General features: G+C 31.0%; 1 protein-coding gene across 2 annotated transcripts in view; it reads right to left on the bottom strand.

The window, feature by feature from the left end:
- The window catches only part of Osi3 (Osiris 3), a 54626-nt gene extending 43688 nt beyond the window's left edge, over positions 1-10938 (bottom strand). The window contains exon 1 of one of the 2 annotated variants that reach the window (XR_015821979.1): positions 10643-10871. Coding sequence is in view for 1 of the 2 variants with exons in the window: in XM_088224253.1 (XP_088080379.1) it covers positions 10643-10732 (90 nt within the window). In the remaining variant the exon portion in view is untranslated. Of the gene's footprint in view, positions 1-10642 lie in introns of both variants that reach the window. The other variant, XM_088224253.1, reaches the window with a different exon arrangement.
- Positions 10939-25782: the final 14844 nt, after the last annotated feature.

Genomic DNA, 25782 nt, shown 5'->3' with positions numbered 1-25782 from the left:
CTACGTGACCAAACCATTTCGGAGATCCTTTCATTATCCTATCAATTATACATAACTCCGATTAACACTCTCGCCTGATTTCATCATTTGTTAATGAAAAAAAAACTATATGCTTGTACATAAAATCTCCATATGCAAAACAATATGTTTTGCCTCATAATATATTATCGCTCATTGCACAAATTGCTTACATAATGGTATATTTAACTTATGTATTTGCAAACTCAAAGCAATTGTAGAGGAGTAAAATTATTTAAGTATTTAAAAAATCATAATTTTCAATGAGATTGTCAAATATTCTTACTTTGTAATCGATTAAGGACTTTTGTAAGTACTTTTCATAAGTTATCATTTATTTTGCTGAAAAACATTCTAAAAACTATTTAATTTTTCTAGCCAATCATAAGATATGGCATAAAGTTGTGAGGACATTCAACTAACATTAAAATGATCTAGAGTCTATTGTACTCTACAGTTAAGAAAATTGTACCAACTTAGATTTACAGACAAAGAAGTGATAAAGTTTTCCTTTAAAAAAACACTTAAAACTCTCCCAGTTCGAGGATTACTGTGACTTTGCATCATTTAAGAACATTTTAATAGTAATAATTTAGAAATTCCTCTCAAACATAACCATAATACATGTTTCACGTATAGCAATGATTTGGTAGTACCAAAAAAATATCTAATAAGTATGGTTATAGAACTCTTAATTATTTAATATTCAAAATAACTCAAATTTAACACACAATATAACAAAAGCAAAATAAGAGAGTGGCTACTCAAGTTTAAATATGAATAGTTATTTAACTATCTTATGAATATGTATTTTTTTATATACATTTTCTTTCTCATATTTAAAAAGAAAAATTTTAAAAAAAATATTGATTTGTATCTTCTTTATATATATGATTCCTCTGTACGTGTGATGTCACCGTATTCCTTCTAAACGGCTTAACCAATTTACGTGCGGTTTTCAGAGAAATATTAAGCTTTGCGCTGAGTGTGTTCGTAAATATTAAAATCTCCAATCGAATATGTAAAGAAGAATTTAGAAGCAAAAATGTTTTATTCATCGATCTACCAGGGTTGCATTCGAGGAGAATGCGTTTGAAAAAAATGGAAAGATGTTGTTTTTTGTACTTAAAAAAAGTTTATTTTCAAATGTTTACAAACAGTTTTTGTTTTAAATGGATCTCAATCAGATTATTTCCTAAAATTCCTTACAATTTCTTGGATTGGATTTTTGGTAGCACTAAAATATTTTTTTTTTTTTTTAATTCGTATTTTTACACAAGTACACCCCTTTGTTGGTGAAACGTACTTGATAGGTACCTACTTGAATTAAATATAAATAATTTTTAGTTTTGAAATTCAATCACAAACATATACCTAGGTACTCACTTATCAATGAAAAGTATTTTGCCAACGTTTGGGCAGGACAGCGTCTTTCGGGTCCGCTAGTAGAATATATAAAACTGATATTTCCGGCAGTTAATTATGTACCTATATCTGTAAATTCATTGTTTATATAAATTTGATATGTTTATGTTATTTTTATCTCTACCAACAAGCCGCAGAAAGCGGCTTGGTGAGATTTTAATTACTTAAAAAAGTATATGTAATGCTAAAAGTATAAAAAAATATACGAATGTAAATTTTACTGAATATCTTTCTTATGTTACACAAACATATTATAACTATCCATTATTTATTATAAGAGCAAAAATTCATTAACATTTTCTTGTATACCCACGAACAGGCCATGCCTTTGTGGGATTTTTTTGTTTACGATTTTTACTCTTAATATGTATTTCATTGTTACGTAATTATGCTTCATTTTTTAATACTCTGTTTTATCATTTATGTTTATTGTAAAAATAACAAAAAATTTAAATAAAAAAAAAAAAATAAAAAAAAATAATTTTATCTATCTCGTTTGTAACATGTTACAAAAATACGAAAATAACTGTTTAAAAGAAATTACAATTCTTCTAGAATAAAAAAATGCTTACTATACATGAGAAAACAGCTTAATCGCATAAGATTATATTAGATTGTGCTACAACCTTAATTAAGTATAATAAATAAATCTTCTGTGTAAGTCCCTCTCCAAGCACAAGGGCTTAGTTTCGTTTTTGGAGAGGCACAGCGTAACTAGAATAAGATTATTATGTAATAAACCCAATTGCGTCGCATTGTAAACTCGAAACAAGATCTTGACTTTTTTGGTAAAAGTCTTTCTAGATTTAAACTATCACTTTAATACACCGAACCTTGTCTTGAGGTAGTATTTTTTTTTAAATTCCTTCTCCTAGATTTAATTTCCTTTAGTTGTATTTTATTTCAGTTGTACTTGTGTATATTTTATAAAGAAATTGTTTACCATTATCAAATGAATTAAATAAGTCCGTTAACAAAGAAGATTTGAGAGAAAGAAACATAGAAGACTAGGCATCTTCACGGCTTGTGACCTGTCATTGGCTGGTTTAACTGGCCACTTTACCCACTGTGTAGCATCTGCCGTTTTTCCTATATTTTCATTCATTATTCATTATTCCATCTCCGCTCCCTACTTGAAACATATGGTGTCCACAAAGACCCTCCAAGCATCTGTGAGCTGCCAGCTCTTGTGCATCTTCCCAAATCAGGTTCGCGTCCCGTAGTTCTGATACGAACAGCCGAAAAACAGTCAGCAGTCGACCTCATGTCTTGTAAAGTAGGCAAGCGTGGTTAAGGCTCTAAGGAGGCATCCGTAGCGCATGGCCAAGCCAACCGTATTGCCTCCGTTCAATGACAGTTGTCACCAGAGTTTGCTGCGTCTGTTCTCTTATTACTTCATTCCTCACAAATTCAAATCACCGCGAACTCAAGATTCTTCTTAGACACCTATTCTCAAAACTCATAATTTTGCTGTCTTGGGCCCTAGATAAGTGCCACGATTCGCACTTGTAAATATTAAAAGCTCAAGTATTTGTCTTTTTTTTTATTTAAATAAATAATTTTGAAAATTTCCTAGTCTAACGTGTAGACTGGGGAATAAAAGAGCTGACCTCAAGTAAATGAGACATACAGACAGATGGAAGAAGACTTCCTGTTAAAATTTAAAAAAATTAATAGCTATCCTGACTCTACACATAACAAAGTCAACAAATACATATTATTAATATTCAAAGCATTAACTTTGTGGTCCAACATTTTAATATTATGTTAATAAAATTTGTATAAAACCACTCACCGACTTATCTGTCAACCGGTTTCAAGACGTAACCCGTCTCTTCGTCAGGACAACAACACTACACCAACATGCAAATACCACTACACACCTTCACCATAGTAGATTTGCAAAAATATAAAATCGACATGCAGGTTAGACACATGCTTCACTACGCCACCACCGAGGGTTAATGACTTATGAAGCTAATATTTCAAAAGGATTAACAATCAGAAAAGGAGGAAAAAGGGAGGGGGAGGGTAGGGTGACCATTACAATGAAATATCGAATAATGGACTATATTGGAAAGTTACTTGATTATTAATTAATGGGACATTATTTTTCAAAGCCTTCTTTATGTAAAAAATCTCCATATTATTTACTTTCAGTCCTTTATTATTTATGTGTAATCGATCAGCATAGAACAAACTATGGCCTTAATTCTCCAATGACCCGTCTTTGTCGTATTGTTAACTCAAGACAAGATCTGGACTTTTTTCGTTTAAGTTTACAACAATTTAAACGAGCACTAAATAAATAGTCCAGATCTTGTCTCGATGTCCTTTATGTTTGTCAATGCTTTATTTCTTTTTTTTAAATATTTTAAACTATTCTTTTATTGTAATATTTAAACCTTAAAAAGTGTAAACATTAATAAATAAATAAAAAAAATGGCCTTTTAAACTAGCCGATGACAAGTCTTAAGCACTGTAAATGCCTTGACTTCCATTTTCCCTCCTCTAAAATATTCTTCATCTCTGATGTAATTTGTTATTACTAAATGAGTTAATGTTTTTTTTTACGTTTGCCTAATTACCGTTCCTGTTTTTTTCATAGTCTAGTCAGTTAAATATTTTCTGGTGTATAACATAATATTACAGTACATTACACAAAATTATCTTGTATTATTCGCGGTCTGGTTACATTACGCGGCCACTTCACTCATGCGCGCAGGCGAGATGTCAGACTTTTGGACACAGTGCGATGTATGCAAACATAATTCTACGCGCCTTCTAGTATATGTTTTATAATTCTATGGACGGACCTATCTTCGTGTGGTTTCCATTCTCAAAGGTTTTACACTCGTTCAGTGTTTTGGTATTATTTCACACACTGAACTCCATTCTTCTTCCGCCCAGACACTGACAGATGAAGAATATACTTTTGTAAATGTAATAGCATGTAATTATTAACCTTTTGTAAATGTAATAGCATGTAATTATTAACCTTTTGTAAATGTAATAGCATGTAATTATTAACCTTTTGTAAATGTAATAGCATGTAATTATTAACCAATAAAAATTGAAATACACAGGTATAACTATAAAGATAGATATAGTTAAAAGATATAAAACGTATTTTTTTACTTTTTTTTTATATATTTAAATTTTTCTGTTTTCATACAAAAACATTTTTTTTTTTTACAATAAACATAAATGATAAAACAGAGTAATAAAAAAATAAAGCATAATTACATAGCAATGAAGTATATATTTATAGTAAAAATAGTAAACAAAAAATCCCACAAAGGCATTTTCTTTATAATGTATTAATATTGTGATAATGTGTATATTTTATAAACTTAGACATTATTTTTAATTAATAATCAAATAAAAAGAGTTAAAGCATAATACTGTATGCATTTAAAATAATAAACATTAAAAAAAGTTTCATGAAATATTATTTTATTTTTTAAAGTAAGAAAAATAAAGTAAAATAATACAATTAAAATTAAAGAATAGCAATTTACTTGAATATGTTTTAAATATAAGAAAAAAAATCAAACACATATTTAAATAGTGTGTGCTCATAAATGTAATCAAAATAAGATAAAAAATAAAACAAAGTAAATCGAAAATTTCAATTCATATCGACAGAAAAAATGAATAGTAAGAAAATTAAAAGTACCTACTTAAACTTAGATCTAAAAAATGAAAAAAACAATTCAAGGTTGGGCTTGTGATTTTTTTTCTATATAAATAAAGTATCGCTGAATGATGAATTACATACTTTTTGTAACTCAGGAACCTTTTTTATACTTTATAATAATACTCCGACGGACGATCAAATATTGGAACAAAATTGTATTAATGCTGTCTGAGGATCAAGAAGTGTTTGTTTACTCTTTCTACCAACCGAAAGATAAACAAAATGATAAAATAAAATATACCTTTATTATAAAAAACTCAATGCAGGAAAATCCTTGACTCGTTTTGCTGTATATTTCCTTTGTCCTTTGTGAATATACAATTTATCCCTTTCACGGTTTCTTTTTTATCTCAAATATATAAATTCCTTATATCCTCTATATCCAAAGCCTTTTAAGGATTGAAACTCGATAAAATCATGACACCCATCAAATATGTAAAATCAATACACGTTACGTGATTTGAAGTTATACAAATACATATATGTACATACAAATATTAATATCTTTTGAGGATCCTTTAGCGTTTTTAAGTGAAGGTTTTTCTTCAATAATTATTGCTTTCAGAGATTATTGTACAAGATAATGATTTTGTTTTACATTTTCTTTCTCAATATGTATAGTATTTAACATCATCATTCTATGTCCGCTCCCTACTTAGAGTCTATCCTCTAGGCATCTCTGTTGGCTGCCAGCACCTGTGCATTCTCCCAAGTCAGATTCGCGCCACGTAGTTCTGACATGAACTGCCCAAGAAGTCAGCAGCGAATGCTCAGAACGTCGAGAACCTGATGCTTTTTAAAATAGGCAACCTTGGTTAGCTCTCAGGAGGTATCCGCAGAACATAGTCAAGCCAACTGTAACGCCTCCGCTTGATGATATTTGTCACCGGAGTTTTCTGCGTTTGTTTTATTATTCTTTCATTCTTTATCTACATTAAACTTTTTTTTTTTTTTCGTCATTTCATAAATAATTTTTTTGGACCAAATTTTTATATTCCTTTTAATTTGTATAACTCGCATAGGATTTCAGGATCACTTTTTTTTGTCAATGCAGTGTTGCTCATATTTTTCTATTGTTCCAAAAATAAAAAAAAAACTTATTTTTATACAAAAAAAAGTGTGAAAAAATGTGTCATTCTGTAATTTAAGTAAGTTTATTTATTTTTATTAATATTTTTATACTGTTTTAAAGATTTAAGAGCTGTTTGTTTTATAAATATCTTAAAACGTTAGATTTCTAAAAATAATACAAAAGAACCAAATCAAGTTTTTTTTATCACAATTATTTTAACGTTATTCTTACATAACTTAAATTAAAATACCAGATTCTTCATTAACAAAAAAAAAAAACATTTGTAGTTCTGTAAAGTTGCTTCATGTCCCCAAGTAACTTTTTTTTCCACTGTCGATAAACATTATTAACATATATACTTTGTGAAAAAAACTCCCTTCAGTCACTGTGTGGTAACCTGAAGTTACCTTAGGTTAAAATTAGGTTTACATACTAAAATAAGAACAAAGGTATACATAGTTAAATAACGGACGTATTGCCACTTTCAATTTCTTACAGCCCAACCAAAACTATGTAAAAAAATACAATAAAAATCAATAAAATAAAAAATAAATAAATAAAAAAACCAATTGAATAAAAAAGTTATCAAAAAACACACAGTTAAAACATCGTACTATCTATTATGGTTTAAATTGCTTACATTAATTATATTTCATACGTTTTAATTGATTCGATTGCATCTTCCAAATTTATTTAAAAACATTTATTTATTAGAAACACTTTTAACACTCCTGCAATTTTTTCAACACAATTTATTTCCTCAATTTATTGGGAAGCTTATTATATTTTATTACTGCCATGTTTTCGGGCCCTCTTTGTATAAATTATTGTTTCGCCAATAGAATTTTTTACACATTAAGGTCTAAGCTGTTAGTTTCAGATCTGAGAGAAAAAAAATGTAGTAAATATTGCAGAGTGTGACGTCACTTAAACCGATAAATAGCAGGTCATAAGCCGTGTTTTTTTTTATTCAGCTAATTTATTTTTATTTGATGAAGTAAAAAATTTTTGTGTTCTCGCTGGCAACCAAACCCAGAACTTCAAGTATCTTAGATATATAATTATTTTTCATCTCTATTTTCCTATCATTAATAAAGGCGATGTTTTCATACATTGAAGTCTCTGATCTACTTTTTTATTGGAACGAATAAAATCCCAAGAATATACTTATACTCGTATGCATTATGCAGTTTCATGGTCACCCATGCACGACGTTTCAAACAATATAACAGACTAATGACCTACGTAAGTATAATGCACTTGGCACTCAGCGCGTTTTAAAGTTACGGTTGAAAAGATTTTATACTCTCATGCTGTATTATAACAGCGAAGTACTCGTTAAACTTGACAGCATAAAATAGAAATATTTACGTCATAAAAATAAATGCTCTTAGTCAATAAAACCTTCAAAATGCATTATTTGAATTAAGGATTAAATCATAACAAAATAAAACTACTCTCCCCGAGTGACTTTTTTTTGTTTAATTTTAACGACATTATTAAGGATTAACAGCTTTTGAAATTTATTTTATTTTATTTGCGAAAGAAAAAAAAATACTAATTGAATGTTCCTTGTTTTTTTAAGCCCATGATTTTGCAACGTGTTTATGTTAAATTTTGACTTAAGCAAGATTTTATTGTCGCAAAGCTCTTAATTACAAATACTTCATAATCACATTGCCCATATTACAAAAAATATTCCTTTATATTTCAAGTAAAATAACGGAAACGAATGTTTATCGTAGGAGGTTCATAATGGGATTCTAGTGCCAAGTCTAATGACTGGTAGCGAAGTATAGAATTGGAAAAAAAAAATAAAAGTAGGTTAAATGCTGTCGAAATGCGATCCGTTATGTGAATGTGTGGATAAACGATGTATGATAGGTGCACAAATGTCGAGATCCGTGAATTGTATACGGTTGAGACATGCATTATCGACAGGATCAAGAAAGGAGTGCTGCGTTGGTTTGGAAATGCAGAGCGAATGGACAGCGAAAAAACGGCTGAAAGGATCTACGATGCAAATGTTGATGGATGCAAAAAACAAGGAAGACCGAAAAAGACATGAGACAATCAAGTCCATCAAATACTTGAAGATGGACATGTCAAGAGTAAGAATAATCGGCGTGCGTGCATGAGAAGATGTATGAATGTAGAGGAAGCGAGGTATGTATGCAAAGGCAGAGTGATATGGCCTTCTATTCTCTCATCCTACCCCCACGGAAAACGGCGTGATGGTTTGTTTGTTTGTAAACTAACGTTTTCCGGATGAAAAATAGAATGTGTTTTCAATTTTCATCACAGGTTACCAACTTTAGTCTTACAAGTTTAAAGTATCGTAATTCTTTCAATTTGTAGACGCATTTTCGTACATAAATATCGATTTTAATTTTTACCGTCTCGATATGTACCGATGATGATAAAGCGTTTGTAATCGCAGATTTGGTTAAGAATAATATAAAACAACAGGGCCAAAATTACAAGACAAAGTTAACAGTTATCTTAACATATTGTTTATGCAGGTAAATTGATTTTTCTTTCCAAAAATATGTAAATAGTTGTATGAAAATTTTAAGTATCGACGTCTGTTATCTGTAATTAAACGTGTTTAAAATATAAACAGGAATATTATATTTTTCGTACGGAAAATCATATATTAAATTTCTGTTATTTAAGGGTATTTTAAAGGGGTCACAACCTATGCTACACTGTGGAGGAAAACGGCTCTGGTCACTTAAACCAGCCAATAAAAATCCCTTTAAATGCTTCTAAAAACCTTTTAAAAACCGTGGGTTGTCTATTGGTTTCAATTTTACAAAAATCAATGTATTTGTGTCAAAAAACCAGTAACTCTTTTTTAGTTTTCTGTTTCGCACATCGCGATTTCGAATTGAAATTTACTTTACTCCTTTCATTGCCCTTTTCAATGTGAGTGTGGCAAATAATATGAAGGGCCTTTGTCGCTTATTTTCGTTAATTTTCATGACCATTTTTATTTTTTTATAAAAAATATTTATCCAAATCATTTTGTTGAACATTCATTTACTCCTCGCAAAGCTGCAAAACCCGTTTTTTGTAGGGATTTCTCTCTTGATATATTTTAGTAATACAATTCGATATATCCACAAACAAAAATCTTAAATATATCAACAAAATAAAAGTGAACCAATAAAATAAAAGTAAGTCAAGTATTTTTTTTATTCAGAAATAGATAAAAAATGATTAATAAAAAAAAACACTGTTTTAAACTATTTGTTTTTAAATTTAAGAAAAAAAAATTCCAAACGAACTTGCTTTCATTTTTTATTTTTTTCACTTTTCTTCATTTCGTCTGAGGGTTTATTTACTATGTGTGGGAGTATAAATGCCCTGGTCTTCTCTCCATACGCATTTCGAGCTCTTTTTTCTGTGAAATTTTCTTTCACTTCTAAGAGCTTTTCATACTTATGCTATATCGGCATTTTGTTGGAAACACGACAATTAAACAACGTTAGATTGGAAAGCAATTATTGATATTTCAAAATTTGATACCTTATTTAATGTGATGTTGAACCACAAAATTAATTATTTGTAATAATAACAAAGATAATAAGGGTTACAGAAATCTGGGCTTTATTATACGCACCACTCAACATCTTATACAATGCAAACGTTCGCAGCCACCTTGAGTTTGCATCTGTTGTTTGGAATCTTCGATATACAATTTATGTATCACAACTAGATGAAATACAGAATTTATTCCTTAAACTTCTGGATCGTAAAACTTTTACATATTTTGACTCGTATGAAGACTCTTCTTCCTTTCATAGTTTAACTTCCCTTACTAAACGAGGAAGCATTTCTGATCTGTCTTTCCTCTTCAAAATTTTAAACAATTTTATCGATAGTCCATATGTCTTGGAGCGTATTTCAATCAATTTTCCCGTAAATTCAACACAAGTTCATTTTTTTATAATTTTTTGCCCAAAAAAATTATGTTCAAAATGCGTTTATTTATCGTAGCTGCTCCAAATTTAATTTACTTTGTCCACATTTGGATATTTTTAATACAAAATTTTGTGACTTTTTGAAACACTGTAAACTAAAACATTTGTCAGTGTGTAATAAGTTTATGTTCATTTAATTATGTTTATTATATTAAAATATCAAAGTTTTGAATTGGTCAACTATATTATGAAAATCCCTCTCTTCCACTCCTCCACTCTATTTCCTCATCCCTTAACCTTGTTAAGAGCTCTTTTTTTTTCTCATGTCTTAAAGAATATATTATTTTTCTCTTTACTGTGTAACATGTTCTCTCATTATATTTGTGAAAAACTTTAACTAGATGTATGTAATATTATTTTATATTTTGTATTCTTATATAACAACTGTTGTTTTTCCTGAATAAATTAAAATAATAAAAAATAATAAAAGATAAAACATACCGTATTTCCGTACGAGAATTTTTCTTTACCGTCATCGGCATAACAACTCGCCAGCAAAATGCAAACAATTAAACAAGAGAACGCCCTCATATTGACACAATCACAATTCAACACTTCTGCACTGAACTAATATAATAGGCTCACCACAAGAACCTCGACTGAACAAAGCTGCAGTTGAAATGCATAGGAACGGTGTGCAGTGTCCACTTTTATATGTGAACCCGAGTGCATCTGCTATCTTGGATAAGTGCAGTAAGTAGGCTCAAGATGCAGCCATATCCAGTGTCAACATTCTTGCAGATTTGCAATTGATACTACGGGAGTAATGGGGCACATTGACACCGGTGCATTTGAAAAAAAGCTCAAATATTTGTAATTAATAATTATCGTTATTCCTTTTTCGCACTGCATTGGTACACCGATCGCAACGTATCATGATGATTTTTGTCACATGATAGTAAGATTTTTTATTTTTTTTATTATTTATAAATCATAAAACACAAAGTATTTTACAAGTATATTACGTTGAATTACATTCTCAGGAGTTACAACAACTCAATTTGGAACAATAATAATATCAGCATTTAGAAAATAACACATTTTGAGGACTACAAAGAAACAAAGCAAGTTTAGCACCTTTGTAACTAAATATACAACAACAATATGTACGCCTAAAACCTTTTCGTACACGAGCAGAATATATATATATATATATGAAAAAGGCTTTTAAGCCATGCAGATGATGCAGCCATAGTGATGATGAGAACATATCCATCTGAGTTAGTAAACATCTGGATGCCTAAGAAATATCGTATAGTACAATGAACACATGAATTAACATATTACAACAGAGATGAAGAACATTTAAGAAAATGTGATATTGAAGTCTAGGCATCTACAGGGCTTATAACCTGTCAATGGCTGGTTTAAGTGTCCACTTTACACACTGTGTAACATTCACCATTTTGCCTATATTTGAACATTTATATTCCTTCAATTCTTTTATCTGTTGACGTTTGTGAAGTTAAAGAGCTGAGACTTTTATTTATGCGGGTAAGATTCATCTTATTGAATTATTTCACCTGCATACTAGGCAACGCCTGTAAACGTTATTTTTTTCAATTTCTATACTTCTTCATGGACCAGGTGAATTAATCAAATCCTTGTCTACAAAAACTTGGACAAACTCAAAATATTGTTGAACACATGAATATTGGAAACATAATTCGGACATACACAACGTGTGTCAGATGATTAGTCTTACGGTCCAGGTGCAAGTCAAGGGAATATTCTGCATTGTATTTATTTTAGATAGTTGTACAAATGAAATTTGAGGATCTAGTTTAACCTCAACTAATTAACAAAATATTTTTTAATAAATAATTTTGAAAACAAAACATTGTTATAAAATCCAGTTACTTTTCGATGTCAACCCAAATGGATATTTGTTTTTTACAAAAGTCATCGCCATCCCACGAAACGATGCTACTGACCCACCACCCTGATCTCTTTTGGCAACTCATTAAAAATCTTAAGTTTTTTACGATACAGATAGTTTTAAGTTGCCTGGATTCTAATTTTGGGGAGTCTGAAACCCTCTAGTGTAAATACTAGTGTTAAAACACCAATTGAAATAAATATTTCGTGTCGAAAATCGAACTCGAAAACTCTTGCATGGTAAGCAAACTAATTTGTAATTAATTCGTTATTAATACGTTCAGAAATATTATTTTTTAATGCGTCCAATACATTTACCTCTTTATTTAGTGTCTAAAGCATAAAACACGAGGTAAAAATCAAGCTGAAAATATCGTTATAAGCTCGCGGTCCACTTCATAAAAATGTTTTTTAAACTTGATAAAAAATTTGAACTCCACATTGTTTCAATGCAAAAAACATTATTAGTCACAATTTGTACGTATCTTATTACTACTTAATATTGTTTAATAACTTTATATGAACCTATACATTTAATGATATACCCTGACTTCCCTCATATTATAAGGTGGTAGAAGATTAATGTCCGCGTTAATATAATGATGAGCTGTTTACTATAAGTTCTACCGTTGGGTATATTTATCGAATTGATCCACTTTCCATACTCATTTTTAATGTTTAATTCCTTTGAAAACTAACTTTTCTGGCGTTGAGTAAAATTATTTATTGCCTAGGTGGGATTATGTTAATTTGATTAAATTCCACATCTTCAACAAAGTAATGGAAAAAATGTATTTTTGAAAACCATTATTTTAAAATATTTACTTACTAAACCTGCACTCGTGATGGATCAGTACCTTAAAGGCCACTCTCAGCAGATCATAATCAAGTTAGAGTCGACGGATTTTTTTTTTGAAATGCGTGACCTTAGCAATGAAGATATTCATTTTATTCTAAGTATTATGTTATTTGTTGTTTCTGCAACCATCTCCAAACTTTTGAGTTTTGGGAGTAAGTGCCTTATGAGAAAATAAGCCATAATGTGGTTCTATTTCGTAACTGATATTCTAATATGTAGTATGAGAACAGGCTTAGCAGTTTCCTATAACGAGCGTTTTGAGGGTGCAGTGGTAGACCTGGCTTGGACATAGGCAGCAGATTCCTCAAAAGAGCCTAAACCCAAGTTGCCTCTTCTTCACACCTGCGTGCCCCCGCTGTCCTGGAAGGACATTGAAGACGATCTATCGGCTTTATTCAGCGGAACTAAAGAACGCCAGATTTATGAAGTAGAAAACGAGAATGCTGGCCAGTGATAGGATCTCTTAGAACCGCCTGGTAATCTCCACATGCTCCACTTAGGAGCGCATATCGAAAAAGAAGTATTTTCAGAGTGTACTTGTTGAATTATCTATTATTTATGATTTTTAATGTTTTTTTTATTTTATTTGTTTATTCATATAAAGATACATATCACAAAAAAAAGTAATGACGCATATCTAACTATGTGAGACCATAAAGCCTGTGTTGAGTTGGATGCAACAAAATAAAAAATGGAAGCATGCATATTATTAAAGAATACAACATATAAAAAATTGTTACACAAACATACATTATTTTGGATCTGGATAACACGCTTTAATACTATTTATAATATATTTATGTAATGTCTCGCATCAATCTCTTGCAATGGTCTCTTCATTAAGACAATATCTAGACTTGTATACTTCTCCTGAAAATTCATTTAAGAGAACTTAATATGTTCACCCAGGACATTAAAAACTCCTGGGGCCACAAAAGAATAGGGTTGTGGTCCTGTGGCTAGTGTCTCAGACTTACGGCTCAAAGGTCCGTGATTCGAACCCCACTCTACCCCAACTTGATTCCCATTTTCTGATAGTGAGTTATTTACAACTCGTTTAAAATGGCCCTCAAAATAAAATATTTGGGTAAATCATAAGAACGCAAATATTTTTTTTTTTTAAGTGAAATAGTAAAGGTCGTACAAGTTTTTAGTAATTCAACTTGCCTGGTGCGTATCGCTTTGTTGGTCAAACACGTTTTTATCCCATTTTTTTTATGGGAGAGGGGGAAGGGTATGCGGGAGGGATGCTTGTACAAGAAATCAAAGATTTACTTTATTTTGAGATTATATATTTAAAAAAAAATTCAAATGAGTTTTTGGAAAAAAAAAAATAGGATTTTTTTGTATGAGGAATGTTCTTCTGAATTTTCATGGTCTGGCCTTAAAAAAACATGTAGAGAATAAATTTATATAAATGATTTAGAAAACTTATAACTTGTCTTCTAACTACAAGTCGTATGTGGCATAAAAAAACATGGAGTTTTTTTTTTACATTATGAATATATGGTGTATATTTTGCTAATCGAACTTTATTGTATTTAAAAGTTCTTTGTCTAGAAGCATGTGAATTGAATACATCTATTTTGTACTGAATTCTATGTTACCTACATGTATTTATTTATTTATTTATTTATTGACACTTTATATACATATACAATAAATATACATATAAGGGCGGGCATATTGCCTTAAGGCAATTTCTTCCTACCTACCCAAACCGTTCAGTTTGAGAAAATTATAAATACATGGACATATTGAATCTTACAATTTTATACAAAAATTAAAAGCAAAGATTAACAAAAATAAATATATGTATAAATAAAAATAACACTTTACTATGAAGAGAGGAGAGGGGATGGGAAGGAAAGAAGAAGGATAAAGGAACAATTTAAATATTTAGATAGTGACATTTCAATCTTGACTTAAGTCAAACATTTAAATGTAAATAAAAAAGGGGCGTCTCTAACATTAGTAGGTAGATTATTCCACAATCGAGCGGCTACTACTGTGAAAGAGGAGGCAAAAAAATTAGAGCGATGACAGGGTATTAAAAGGGTTCTCTCGTTACTAGAACGAAGAGATAGTCCGTGTTGTGAAAGAGGTACATGTACATACATGTGTGAAAATAAAATAAAAAGTTTTTAGTCTGAAAACTTGTAAAATGTGTTCCTCGGCAAGGCATTTCCCTGTGAGGAATAAATCATAATCATATAATGTAAGTGTATTTTTATAAATGAAATACATAATAAATAAAAATAAATGTTTGTCGGAAGACGCAAACTTAGCAGTTCACAACGGAGTCTTGGTTCAGATTCTGATGTATGGACTTGGAAAAACAGGGATGAAAGAAGGCTGAATGCTGTCGATATACGATCTCTCAGGCAAATGTGTGGTAAAACCATTTTATTACATAGTACAATAGATGCACAAATGTTGAGATATGTGCCTTATGTAAGGCTGAGACAAGCATTATCGACAAAATCGAGAAAGGAGCTCTGCGCTATTTTCGACATGTAAAACGAATGGACAGCGAAAGAACGGCTAAGAATATTTACAATGCGAATGTTGATGAATGCAGAAATGGAAGTAGACCGAGAAAGACATGGCATGACTAAATCCAACAAATACATGGAGATAGACATGTCAAAAGTCGGAATAATCGGCGTGCGTACATGAGAAGATGTATGAATGTAGGAGAAGCGAGATCTGTATGCAAAGATAGAGTGATGTGGCATTCTATCCTCTCAGCCTACCTTTACGGGGAAACGGCGTGATGATTTGTTGCTAAAAATTTGAATCTGAGTATATGTACATTTCTTTACATGATGCTACATTTTACAGATTTTTTCTACATCGACAAAAGATGAAGTCACAGCTAATACAAACAAGATTTATGAATTGAGTACGTCGTGCTTTATTAAAATGGTAAAAATACCACAGGGAGACAAAGACGCATCGGAAAGTAAAAAGAAGTACGCAATAATTAAAAAAGAGCACTGGAATACTTAAAACATTTTTTGCGGAGAGAGAAGCGCAAAAAAATCCGAATCTTATTGCAAGAAACGTCAAAAGTAAATGCAATTTTAAAAAAAATACGTTTTTTCTGGCTTGTGAACTTAGAGTGGTGCTTCTATGGTTCAAAATGTTTATTTAGAGTGGCTGCAAAGAAAACTAAAACGCCACGAATCTCCACCATAGAGTGGTGTCATAAAATAAAAACTAGGAACCAAATACTAAATTATGGGTGAATGCTTGAATAAAAAGCATTTGAAAATTTCATTTTTATTGTATAGAGCATTTTAAATGTAAGTTACTTAGTAAGATACTATGATCGCAGTAATAAATAATCCATTTTATTTATAAAAACAGTAGTTAATCTGTAAAATCAGGAAGTTGTTTATTTTCAAATATTTATATCATTTGTGTCGATCAACCTGTGAAAAAAACAATTAGATTAACATAAACATGACTTTAAACCACCATAAATGACTGATGTGTTTTGATAGCTAATTACCAAACGTTTATAGAAAAGTATAATTACTTTTTTTTCCAGCCAATGCGACGCATGCAATGATATTGGTGTTTTAAAATTAGTCATGGATGAAAACATCGTAAAGAACACAAAAAGGAATTATTATTTCGTTGTTTACATAGAACGGCATTAAAAAAATCATGAAATTATTCAATCGGTGCGTAGATTTTTTTTGCTACTATTATCATATTTATTTATTTATTTATTTACACACATAAGTTTATTGTACATTTTTTGAGACAATAAGTCCATGGGACTAAAAGTCCTGTGTTAATATGGGACAAGCAACTATATGACACAGACCCATGAGTATATACACAAATATGGGATATGAAACATAAAAAATATTTTAAAAAACATATATATGGCACATCATTATGGTAAACAGTAAGCTCAAGCATTCGGAAAATCATCAAGGAGTTTCCTACTCAGATCTTACCCACTAAAGAAAATCCAGTCCTTGACTCCTTTTATGAAAATATTTTTTTCCTTGAGAGTTTAATACGTTCTTCCAAAATATTGAACACTCTCGGTGCAATAAATGAGAGATTTCTCTGAGCAAAAGTCGTACGGGTTTTGGGTATGACATAATTTATGCTCTGGGAAAAGCACGTACAGACAATTTGCTGAGACCTCTCCTTATTGTTTGACCAGAAGTGTGTGAGTGCTTCTTTAAGGTACAATTGTCTCATATACAGCATCTTCATATATTGGAACAGCTGTTCTGACGGGTATGTTGGAGGGCGCTGGAACATTATTCTCAATAATAATTTCTGTGAAATTATAAACGGCTTGAGAATGAATACCGCACAACAGCTATTCCATAGATTGCCATGGATTGAAATAGAGCAAAGTACACACTTCTGAGAGTGCAAATATCCAGAATGTCTCTAAGAGAGCAGAATATATGGCACAGCTTTCTCTACCTCAATACGATCTTGATAATTCCCAAGGTAGAATACAGGATTTGTCTTTAAACATTCGGCACTCTCAAAATATTATTGAATAAAACTTATTAGTTTTATTAAATATTAGTATAAAACCATTCACTTATACTAGAATAATATATTTTTTTCAGTTCACATTCTTTAATCGTAAACTTACAAATAATAGTGGTAGGCTTTGAATATGTAAATATGGCTTAGTTGTTAGAACGGTTTATCTAAAAATATTATGGTTATCGAAAAAATCGTAAAAACGTTATAAGTTAACCACTAATTGTTTTCTCATTGTATAAATTTGATGCTGATATATTTAATTAATAGTTTAGAATAAATGTAACGAATAACAGTTTATTTAGCATTTCAAGAGGATTAAATTTATATCTCGGAATATTTGTAAAATATGACAGTTTATTTTGTATATTTTAATGGTTTCTGGAATCAGGTAGAAACTTATATAAGATACAAACAAATGTATAAATTTTATTTTTATATAATAAATTAAAATAATATGGTAAAAACAACAACGAGGCGGATTACAATCCCGTGGGAAGTATAGTGGACTCTGGATCAGGAAGTCCAAGGTTCGAACCCTACTCGACAACAACTTGTTTTCCATTTTCTAGCACGGTTATTTGTTTAACAAAAACGGTTAAAAAATATAATATATCTGAGAATGTACAAAATGGATTTACTTTGTGTTGGCGAAATTAAAAAAAATACTTAAAATTTATTTTTACCCGAAGCAGCTATCGAGTCGAATGCACCCGCCATGAGTTCTAGTTCTGTTTCACACACATAATTCTATTCTTCATCCGACAGATAAATATATTTTTTTTTATTTATAAATTTATTGGGAAAAAAATAATATACACACTTAATAACAGGGAATCTATGTAAAACCAACTAATGTAAAATGAAAACGGAGTGTTCTCTGTTTATGATAGTCTCCATCTAACATGGCACAGCCTGTTCTAAGATGGAGATTTTCTATCTTTAGAGCATAAGTAGTCTATACTAATAAAACAATAACATAAATAAGAAAAACTGAAACTACTTAACTATAAATGCCTAGCTAATCAAATGTTAGAAATTAAAAATCATTATTATACAAATATAAAGTATATTTATGTGCCAAGAATACACGTTAATTAAACATAAATAATATGGTATAATATATAATAAAACAAATTTAAAGCAATGAAATACATTAAAATATAAATAATATGTGTACCAATTATATACAGTACTACGTTTTTTGATTTACATATATTTTTCAAAAAAATCTCTCGCTACGCTATTCATATGTGCAATTATTTTTATTTTAAAATTTGATTTACATTTCAAGTCTTTTATATTTGGTAATAAATCATTCAATATTTTTGGAGCAATTACATTGTATTGCTTTTTACCAAAGGCGATTGATACAAATGGGACAATACAGTTAATTTGTGTTGCTGAACGAGTGTTTATATTTTGTTGGATTATTTTGACCTCACTTAATTTATCACAAAATTTAAGTAGTAGGCACCTCACAAACAATTGTCTTACATCCAAAATCTTTAACTCAGCGAATAGGTCTTCCGTTGAATACCTGAAAGATTATTTAGACATATTTATATGTATATATATATAATCTTTGAGGTATTCAACGTATTCAAGTTATTCTATATAAAAATATACAAAATGAATGACAAAAATAAAAAAATAGCACCAAATAAAACTTGATAGTAATCGAAAAAAATAAATCAAATCACAGCTTTCTTCTAGTCAAGTTTAAGAAGAGACACACATTTAATCTTAAGTATCCATGTATTCTTGATTCCAATAGCGTCTACTTAACCAGTTTTCTTGACCTAAGCGTGTTACACTCGTATCTATATAATATCATATATTTCTTACTTATAAACATGGCTGTTTGTTTGCGGTCAGTAGATTAGGCTGTGTGAATCCGGTCTTGCAATACAAGAACATCCCAGAATACAAGAAAAGTTGTCCTCTCTAACACAATTATTACTGCGCGAGTTTCACACAGTTGACAAGAATGACGCTTGCATGTTTTCCATTACAATTTTAAATTACAACTTACACCGGTATCTCAACAGTGATGGGAGAATATACTGAATTTTCAAGTGAACCCTAAATATACTAAATGTAATGAAATATTTGTATTCAACATATACATGGATAAATGTATGAAAGAATTGAAAAGTATGGATGTGGGAGCGAAAATGAGTAATCTAACTGTCAGTTGCCTTCTGTACGCCGATGACGCAGTCTTCCTAGCTGACAGCGAAGAGGAACTGCAATCCTTGGTTACAAAGGTTTACGAAGTGTGCAAGGAGAGCGATTTGCTAATGAATGTGCAAAAGTCGAACGTCATGGTCTTTGAAAGAAATGTAACTATGACTGAATGTAAGATTGTAGTAAATGGAGATAGTTTGAAACAGGTCGAAGAATTTGTATATCTGGGTAGTATGTTTACTAGAGATGGAAATATGGACAAGGATATTGAAAGGAGGGTAAGTGCCGGTAACAGAGTTAATGGTGCCTTAAAGTCTGTCGTAGCAAATAAGTGTCTATCGCAAGAGGCTAAATTAGCAGTTCATAATGGAGTTCTGGTACCAACCCTAATGTATGGAAGCGAAGCATGGAGTTGGAAAAAAAGGGACGAAAGTAGACTGAATGCTGTTGAAATGCGATCCCTCAGGCGAATGTGCGGAAAAACAATGTATGATAGGTGCCCTAATGTCGAAATTAGAGCAGAATGCAAGGCTGAGTTAAGCATTATCGACAAAATTAAGAAAGGTCTTTTGCGATGGTTCGGTCATGTGGAGCGGATGAATGATGAAAGAACGGCTAAAAAGATTTATGATGCGAATGTGTCTGGTTGTAGAAGTCGAGGAAGGCCGAGAAAGACATGGCATGATCAAGTACAACAAATTCTTGAAAGTGGTCATGTGAAAAGTCGGAATAATCGACGTGCGTGCATGAGAAGATGTATGAATGTGAAGGAAGCAAAGGAAGTGTGCCAGGACAGAGTGGTGTGGCGTTCTATCCTCTCAGCTTACCCCTCCGGGGAAATGGCGTAATGGTTAGTTAGTTAGTTAGTTAGTTAACCATGTACCAACTTTTCTAGGTCTACAGGTTTCAAGACGTACCAGTCTCTTTGTGTATAGTGGGTTTTACACGTTGGTTTAATTGGTGTCCTGACAAAGAGACCGGTACGTCTCAAAACCGGTAGGCATAGAAAAGTCGGTATGTGGTTATATACAAATATTTAAAAACATTAAGTAAATGTTTGACCACAAAGTTAATGCTTTAAATGTTAATAATACCGTAATATATTGTTTGAAAAAACTCCCTCGAGGCATTGTGTGGTAACCTGAAGTTAGAAAATGATCGCCTGATAATAACATCCTCTTTTCATATTATTGAAATGATATGTTTATCTTGTCAAATAAGATTACATCACTTTACGTCTAATTACATTACATCACTATCTCTGAAATTAATGTTTGGTATATTTACCTCGGTGTACTTCCAAGGTTTAAATAATTCATTTTATAGCATATTAGAACTTCAGCATTTCAGTTATTTCAATTCTGTATGCCATGTACCTTATTTTATTTAAAAATAATATTTTCAATGTAATATTTTTGAAATTTAACATTGACAATGCTGCAGTTTACCGTAAGGGTGTTTTATTTTATCTCGGATTGAAAACGGCTGGATTAAAACTTTGATTACCGGCCGAATACACATCGAATTTACCCTGTGCCCGGCCCAGTTTCGATAAATATCATGCTTTGTGAAGGATTTCTTAAAAGTATTATAATTATGAAAATACTGGGTTAAATCCATTTAAACTTCTCATATTTATTTAAAACAATTAATCAAGTCATTTTTGTACGATAGTTTTGCCAACATTGGCCTTTATGGAGAGCCACATTGCGCATTGCAATGTTCGCACATATACAGGGTCTCACTCCTTTTTTTGTGCTTTGTATCCCGGAGCCGTGTAAACACGTGATTATAATAAACATGCGTTGTGTCCCGGTCCCGTGTTTTCACGTATTTTACCAGCAGCAAAAAATACTAATAAAAGACACTAGATGTCAATAAAGTGCACTTTTTTAGACAGCTGGTAAACCACAAAGTGTTAATATAAAAAAATCTAACGAATGTTAGGAATTTACGGTTGAGAAGTTATTTTTTTACCTAAAAAACAGAAATAAAAATCGGGTTTGAAACTGCACTTTTGATACAGCGTTGACATTTTAAGTCTTGATTCAGACATTCAATTTGCTACGATTTACCGTTGAAATTTTCAGTTTTGCACCGAAGAAGTATGTAAAAAAAAATTGATTTCAAACATAATGGTATATTTAGACATAGCAATTTACAAGTTGATTCTAAATTGCTCATTGCTAAGAATTACCGTTGAAAATCTCGATTTTTTACCGGGAAAGTCTGACAAAACGTAAAAGTGAAAAAATGACAGTTTACAGTCGTTTTAAAGTATTCTTAATCTTATGTCGTTTCGACTTATTTTAAAACCGGAATACAGTCTTGCAAAACAGATCACGACCGCAAAAGTCAAAACTTTGTCCAATCTTCTTTACCATCTTCAAAAATGATATCGCGAAGGACATCAACTTCTCGCGTTGCATTTTATTTGTGGATGACTTAAAATTATTATTTGAGATAGAAAACTCAGTCGACTGCTTATGCCTACAGTCCGATATAAACATTATCCTAGACTGGATTTCTATCAACGTATATTTTTGAATATCTCAAAATGCGTAATTTTGCCTTTCACTTGATCATTCTTCTTCTTCTAGTGTCTTGCCGGGTCCCTTCGACGTTGGCGATCACTACAGCGAAAGCAAATATATCTGTCCGGGCTAATTTTATATTTCGCAGCCTGGACAATTGCTTATTGATGTACTCGCCGTAGTGATTCCTGGAAAAAAAAGCAAGAAGGTTTCCCGTTGCTTTTTCTGGTGAATTTTCTGTCAGAGTTACCTTTCCTTAACTGGTAGGTTTTGGTTTTGAGGCGCCAAAAACTCGCCTTTCATCCTCTCGTTATTTGCTGTGATCACACCGTTATGAGTGAGATCCCATTGCCCGGAGTTTGCGACGTGGACGTTAACAAGTTGGACTAGTCAGTAGTGTTGCCTACCGTATACTTGATCATTGCGTACTGTATATCACAGAGACACAATGGGTAGGAGCCAACACATGCGTACTTCGTCAATTAAGTATCTTGAGTTCATCCATGAAAACAGATTGACTTTTCATGTTCACGAGAATACGTGACCTTGCATTTAAGGTATTAGGTTTTATCATTTAAACTGGCAGGGTTTTACTTTAATCCTGTACAACTCGTCGGTTTGGACCAGGCTTAAGAGTGCCAAGGTGATGTGGAGCTGCACAAAGCGAAATATTTCCTCATTATAAAGAGGGTTCAGAAAAAAAATCTAGGTGGTTGCGCCACATTTACTTTGTTGGATTTATTTGCTGCCTACTGAGCCCTGGTTAAGATTTTGCAATTTTTATTGTTGGTAGGTACCACATTTTTGACTCTGGTCTAATATATTTAGTATTCAATATTATTCAAATGCATAAAAAAAAGGAACAAAATGTAATAACCGAACTGTCAGTATTCATGTGCTTATAATTTTTTTACCTCTCACCGCGATCGCGAATCAGTTACTTTTGTGATTAATAATTAATTTAATCCACCGTCTCGTGTAGTAATAATAATCAAGATCCAAATTAAATGCCTCCTTCATGACCCCGGAATCTGATCTGATCCTGACTGCCGCAAGACAAAATCCAAACAATAAGGAACCAGAACCCCGGTGCAAGGTAGGAAATTGCATTCACTATATTAGGGTTCGGTGGCAAAGCACAAAGATAACACATTCCGCGAACCCGAAAATTACAAGCGTTCATCTGCCAGCAGGCAAGTGGTGCGATCACTAGGGTATATCTTCATAAAATAGTATGGTAATTATCCGTGGCTCTATCCCACTGTATGCTTGGAACTAACAGTTTGCAAAAAGAAATATGTTAAAACTGAATAATTTTTTCAGACTGGTAAGAGGTTTTATCGAGAACTTTTATCAATTTTAGTATCATTTTTTATGTTCCTTATAGATATTTGTTTAACCTCTCTACTTTCAGAACTTTCAAGTTATGCCAATAAGAAGAGCATTACAAAAACTGAACATTCTCAATTTGAAGATCAACATCTTTCACATCAGTGAAACTATGTTTAATAGGCCAATACTCTTACTATGGAGAGTATTATACCTTAATAATGTCGAAATTTTGTTCAAGAGTTTTTGGATCAATATTTCATCCTAATACAATGGTTTAAATATTTTAGGTTACAGTAGAACTCCGATGATTTGAGTCATCTAGGATTGTACCCCCATTAGTACGAAAACTTACCTCCAAACATACGTCTCAAAAACAATCAATTAAAAAGATTTGATTGCTTGGTTCGATAATAATGAGGCTCCTCTTCTCGATATCTTAAACTAATGGTGTCAAAAAAGCAAATAGATTAAGGTGATTCTAAACGAAAACATGATACTAATTATTCAAAGATGGCGCTTTTATCATTGTTTATTGAAAAATTCCATTTTTGCGTTTATTTTCAATTAAAATTTTACAAAACTTGATTTGCAAAAACTTTACACTGATTATATATTGATTGTAACAAATACCATAAAAATACAACTTAGGTCCTTTTTACAAAATGGTGAACAAAACAAAAAAATACTTATCTTATATTTTTTTTGCAATAATTAAAAAAAAAATAAAGTCAAATATTGAAATTATTTATTTGTCCATATCGTGGTGTAGTGGTCAGCAAATTTCAAAAACAAATCAAAACAAATCAGAAGAACTATAGCTTTAATATTTCTTAAATTTATTTATTTATGCTGTTTTAAATTAGTTTATAACATCTTAAGAACTAATACAAACTTTAAATTACATTACAATTTTTTTATAAAAATTTCTCAATAACTTATTGTATCATTTTTTATCTCCTTTATTTATTCAGGTTACTAATTGTACAGCTTCAATCCCTTGTGTAATGAGTGTTAAAATTCTCAATTTCCTCTGATTGGTAATCTTATCTTTTTTTATTTCTTGTTTCATATGTATGACATTGTTGGTTAAATTAATTATTGTTTCTATTTTATTCATCCCCTAAATTATTTTACGTATAAAAATTGGTACCTTATATTTCATTTGCTGCTGCTCTGTGAGCAAGTCAATTTCTTTGAGCATTCTTTCTTCATTAGAAATAACGAAATAAGGCATAGGACAAAGTTCGTTAAAAAACTCCTTAAACATTTTTAAAAAATGTTTCGCAAAATTTAATTTTATAAAAAAAGGATTTTTCAGAGTTCCTGTATACTAAACTTTTTGTTAATAATGGTATGTTGGACAAAACCAAACTTAAGTGACGTAATGTGGAATGTTATTTTTCAAATATGTTTTGGATGAGAATATTTCATAGCCTCTGGACTGGCACTATGGCGTAAGATTAATTATCTTACCTTAATGGGTAGATCATCATAAAGGTTATAGAAAAAACGCAATCAAGATGCGTTGAGTTTGGTATATCAATGTTCTCTATGCACCATAAGATGCAAAAAGGGAGTTATGATGATGATTATTTATTGTATTTTGTGTAGATTTGTACAAAAAGGTCTGCGGTAGTTAATAAATAAATAAATTATTCGATTGCTGCTTCTTCGTTACATGTAATATAGTAACATGAGTTTAAATATTGCATGAGCATCTTGCGTGCTTAGATTTTATAATTAAACATGAAAATTTCGTTTTCATGAGTTCTTGCGTTTTAGTAACTTAAGTTTATTTGTAATTAAACGAACTTTTAAACGGGTATTTAATTAAAAATAACATTTCACCGCTTAATAGGTTGATGACATTAAATGTTTGTTTAACGTAACAGAAAAGACGATAAACATAATTATCGACACGATAATAATAACACCAACTTTTAATTGCACAATTTTTTTGGATATGAGACAATTCTACCTAAAAAAACCATCAATCAAACTAGAAATAATGATATTCTGTACTAAACAATCAACACTCTGCCTGTTCGAGGATTACTGTGGCTTTGCATCATTTTTGAACAATTTAATAGTTATACATTCAAGTTTCCTCTCAATCATAACCATAATACACGTTTCACGTCCAATGATGGCTTGGTAGTACCAAAAGTATGTAATTAGTATGGTCATAGAACTCTTAAATATTTAATACCTAGCATTTTTAATTTACTGCCGAAAAAACTTAAATTTAACTCACATTG

This window comes from Micrasema longulum, unplaced genomic scaffold, assembly GCF_059751315.1.
Source record: "Micrasema longulum isolate JH-2025_06_02 unplaced genomic scaffold, ASM5975131v1 h1tg000274l, whole genome shotgun sequence".
NCBI lineage: Eukaryota > Metazoa > Arthropoda > Insecta > Trichoptera > Brachycentridae > Micrasema > Micrasema longulum.
This window is presented reverse-complemented; position numbering and strand designations above follow the sequence as displayed.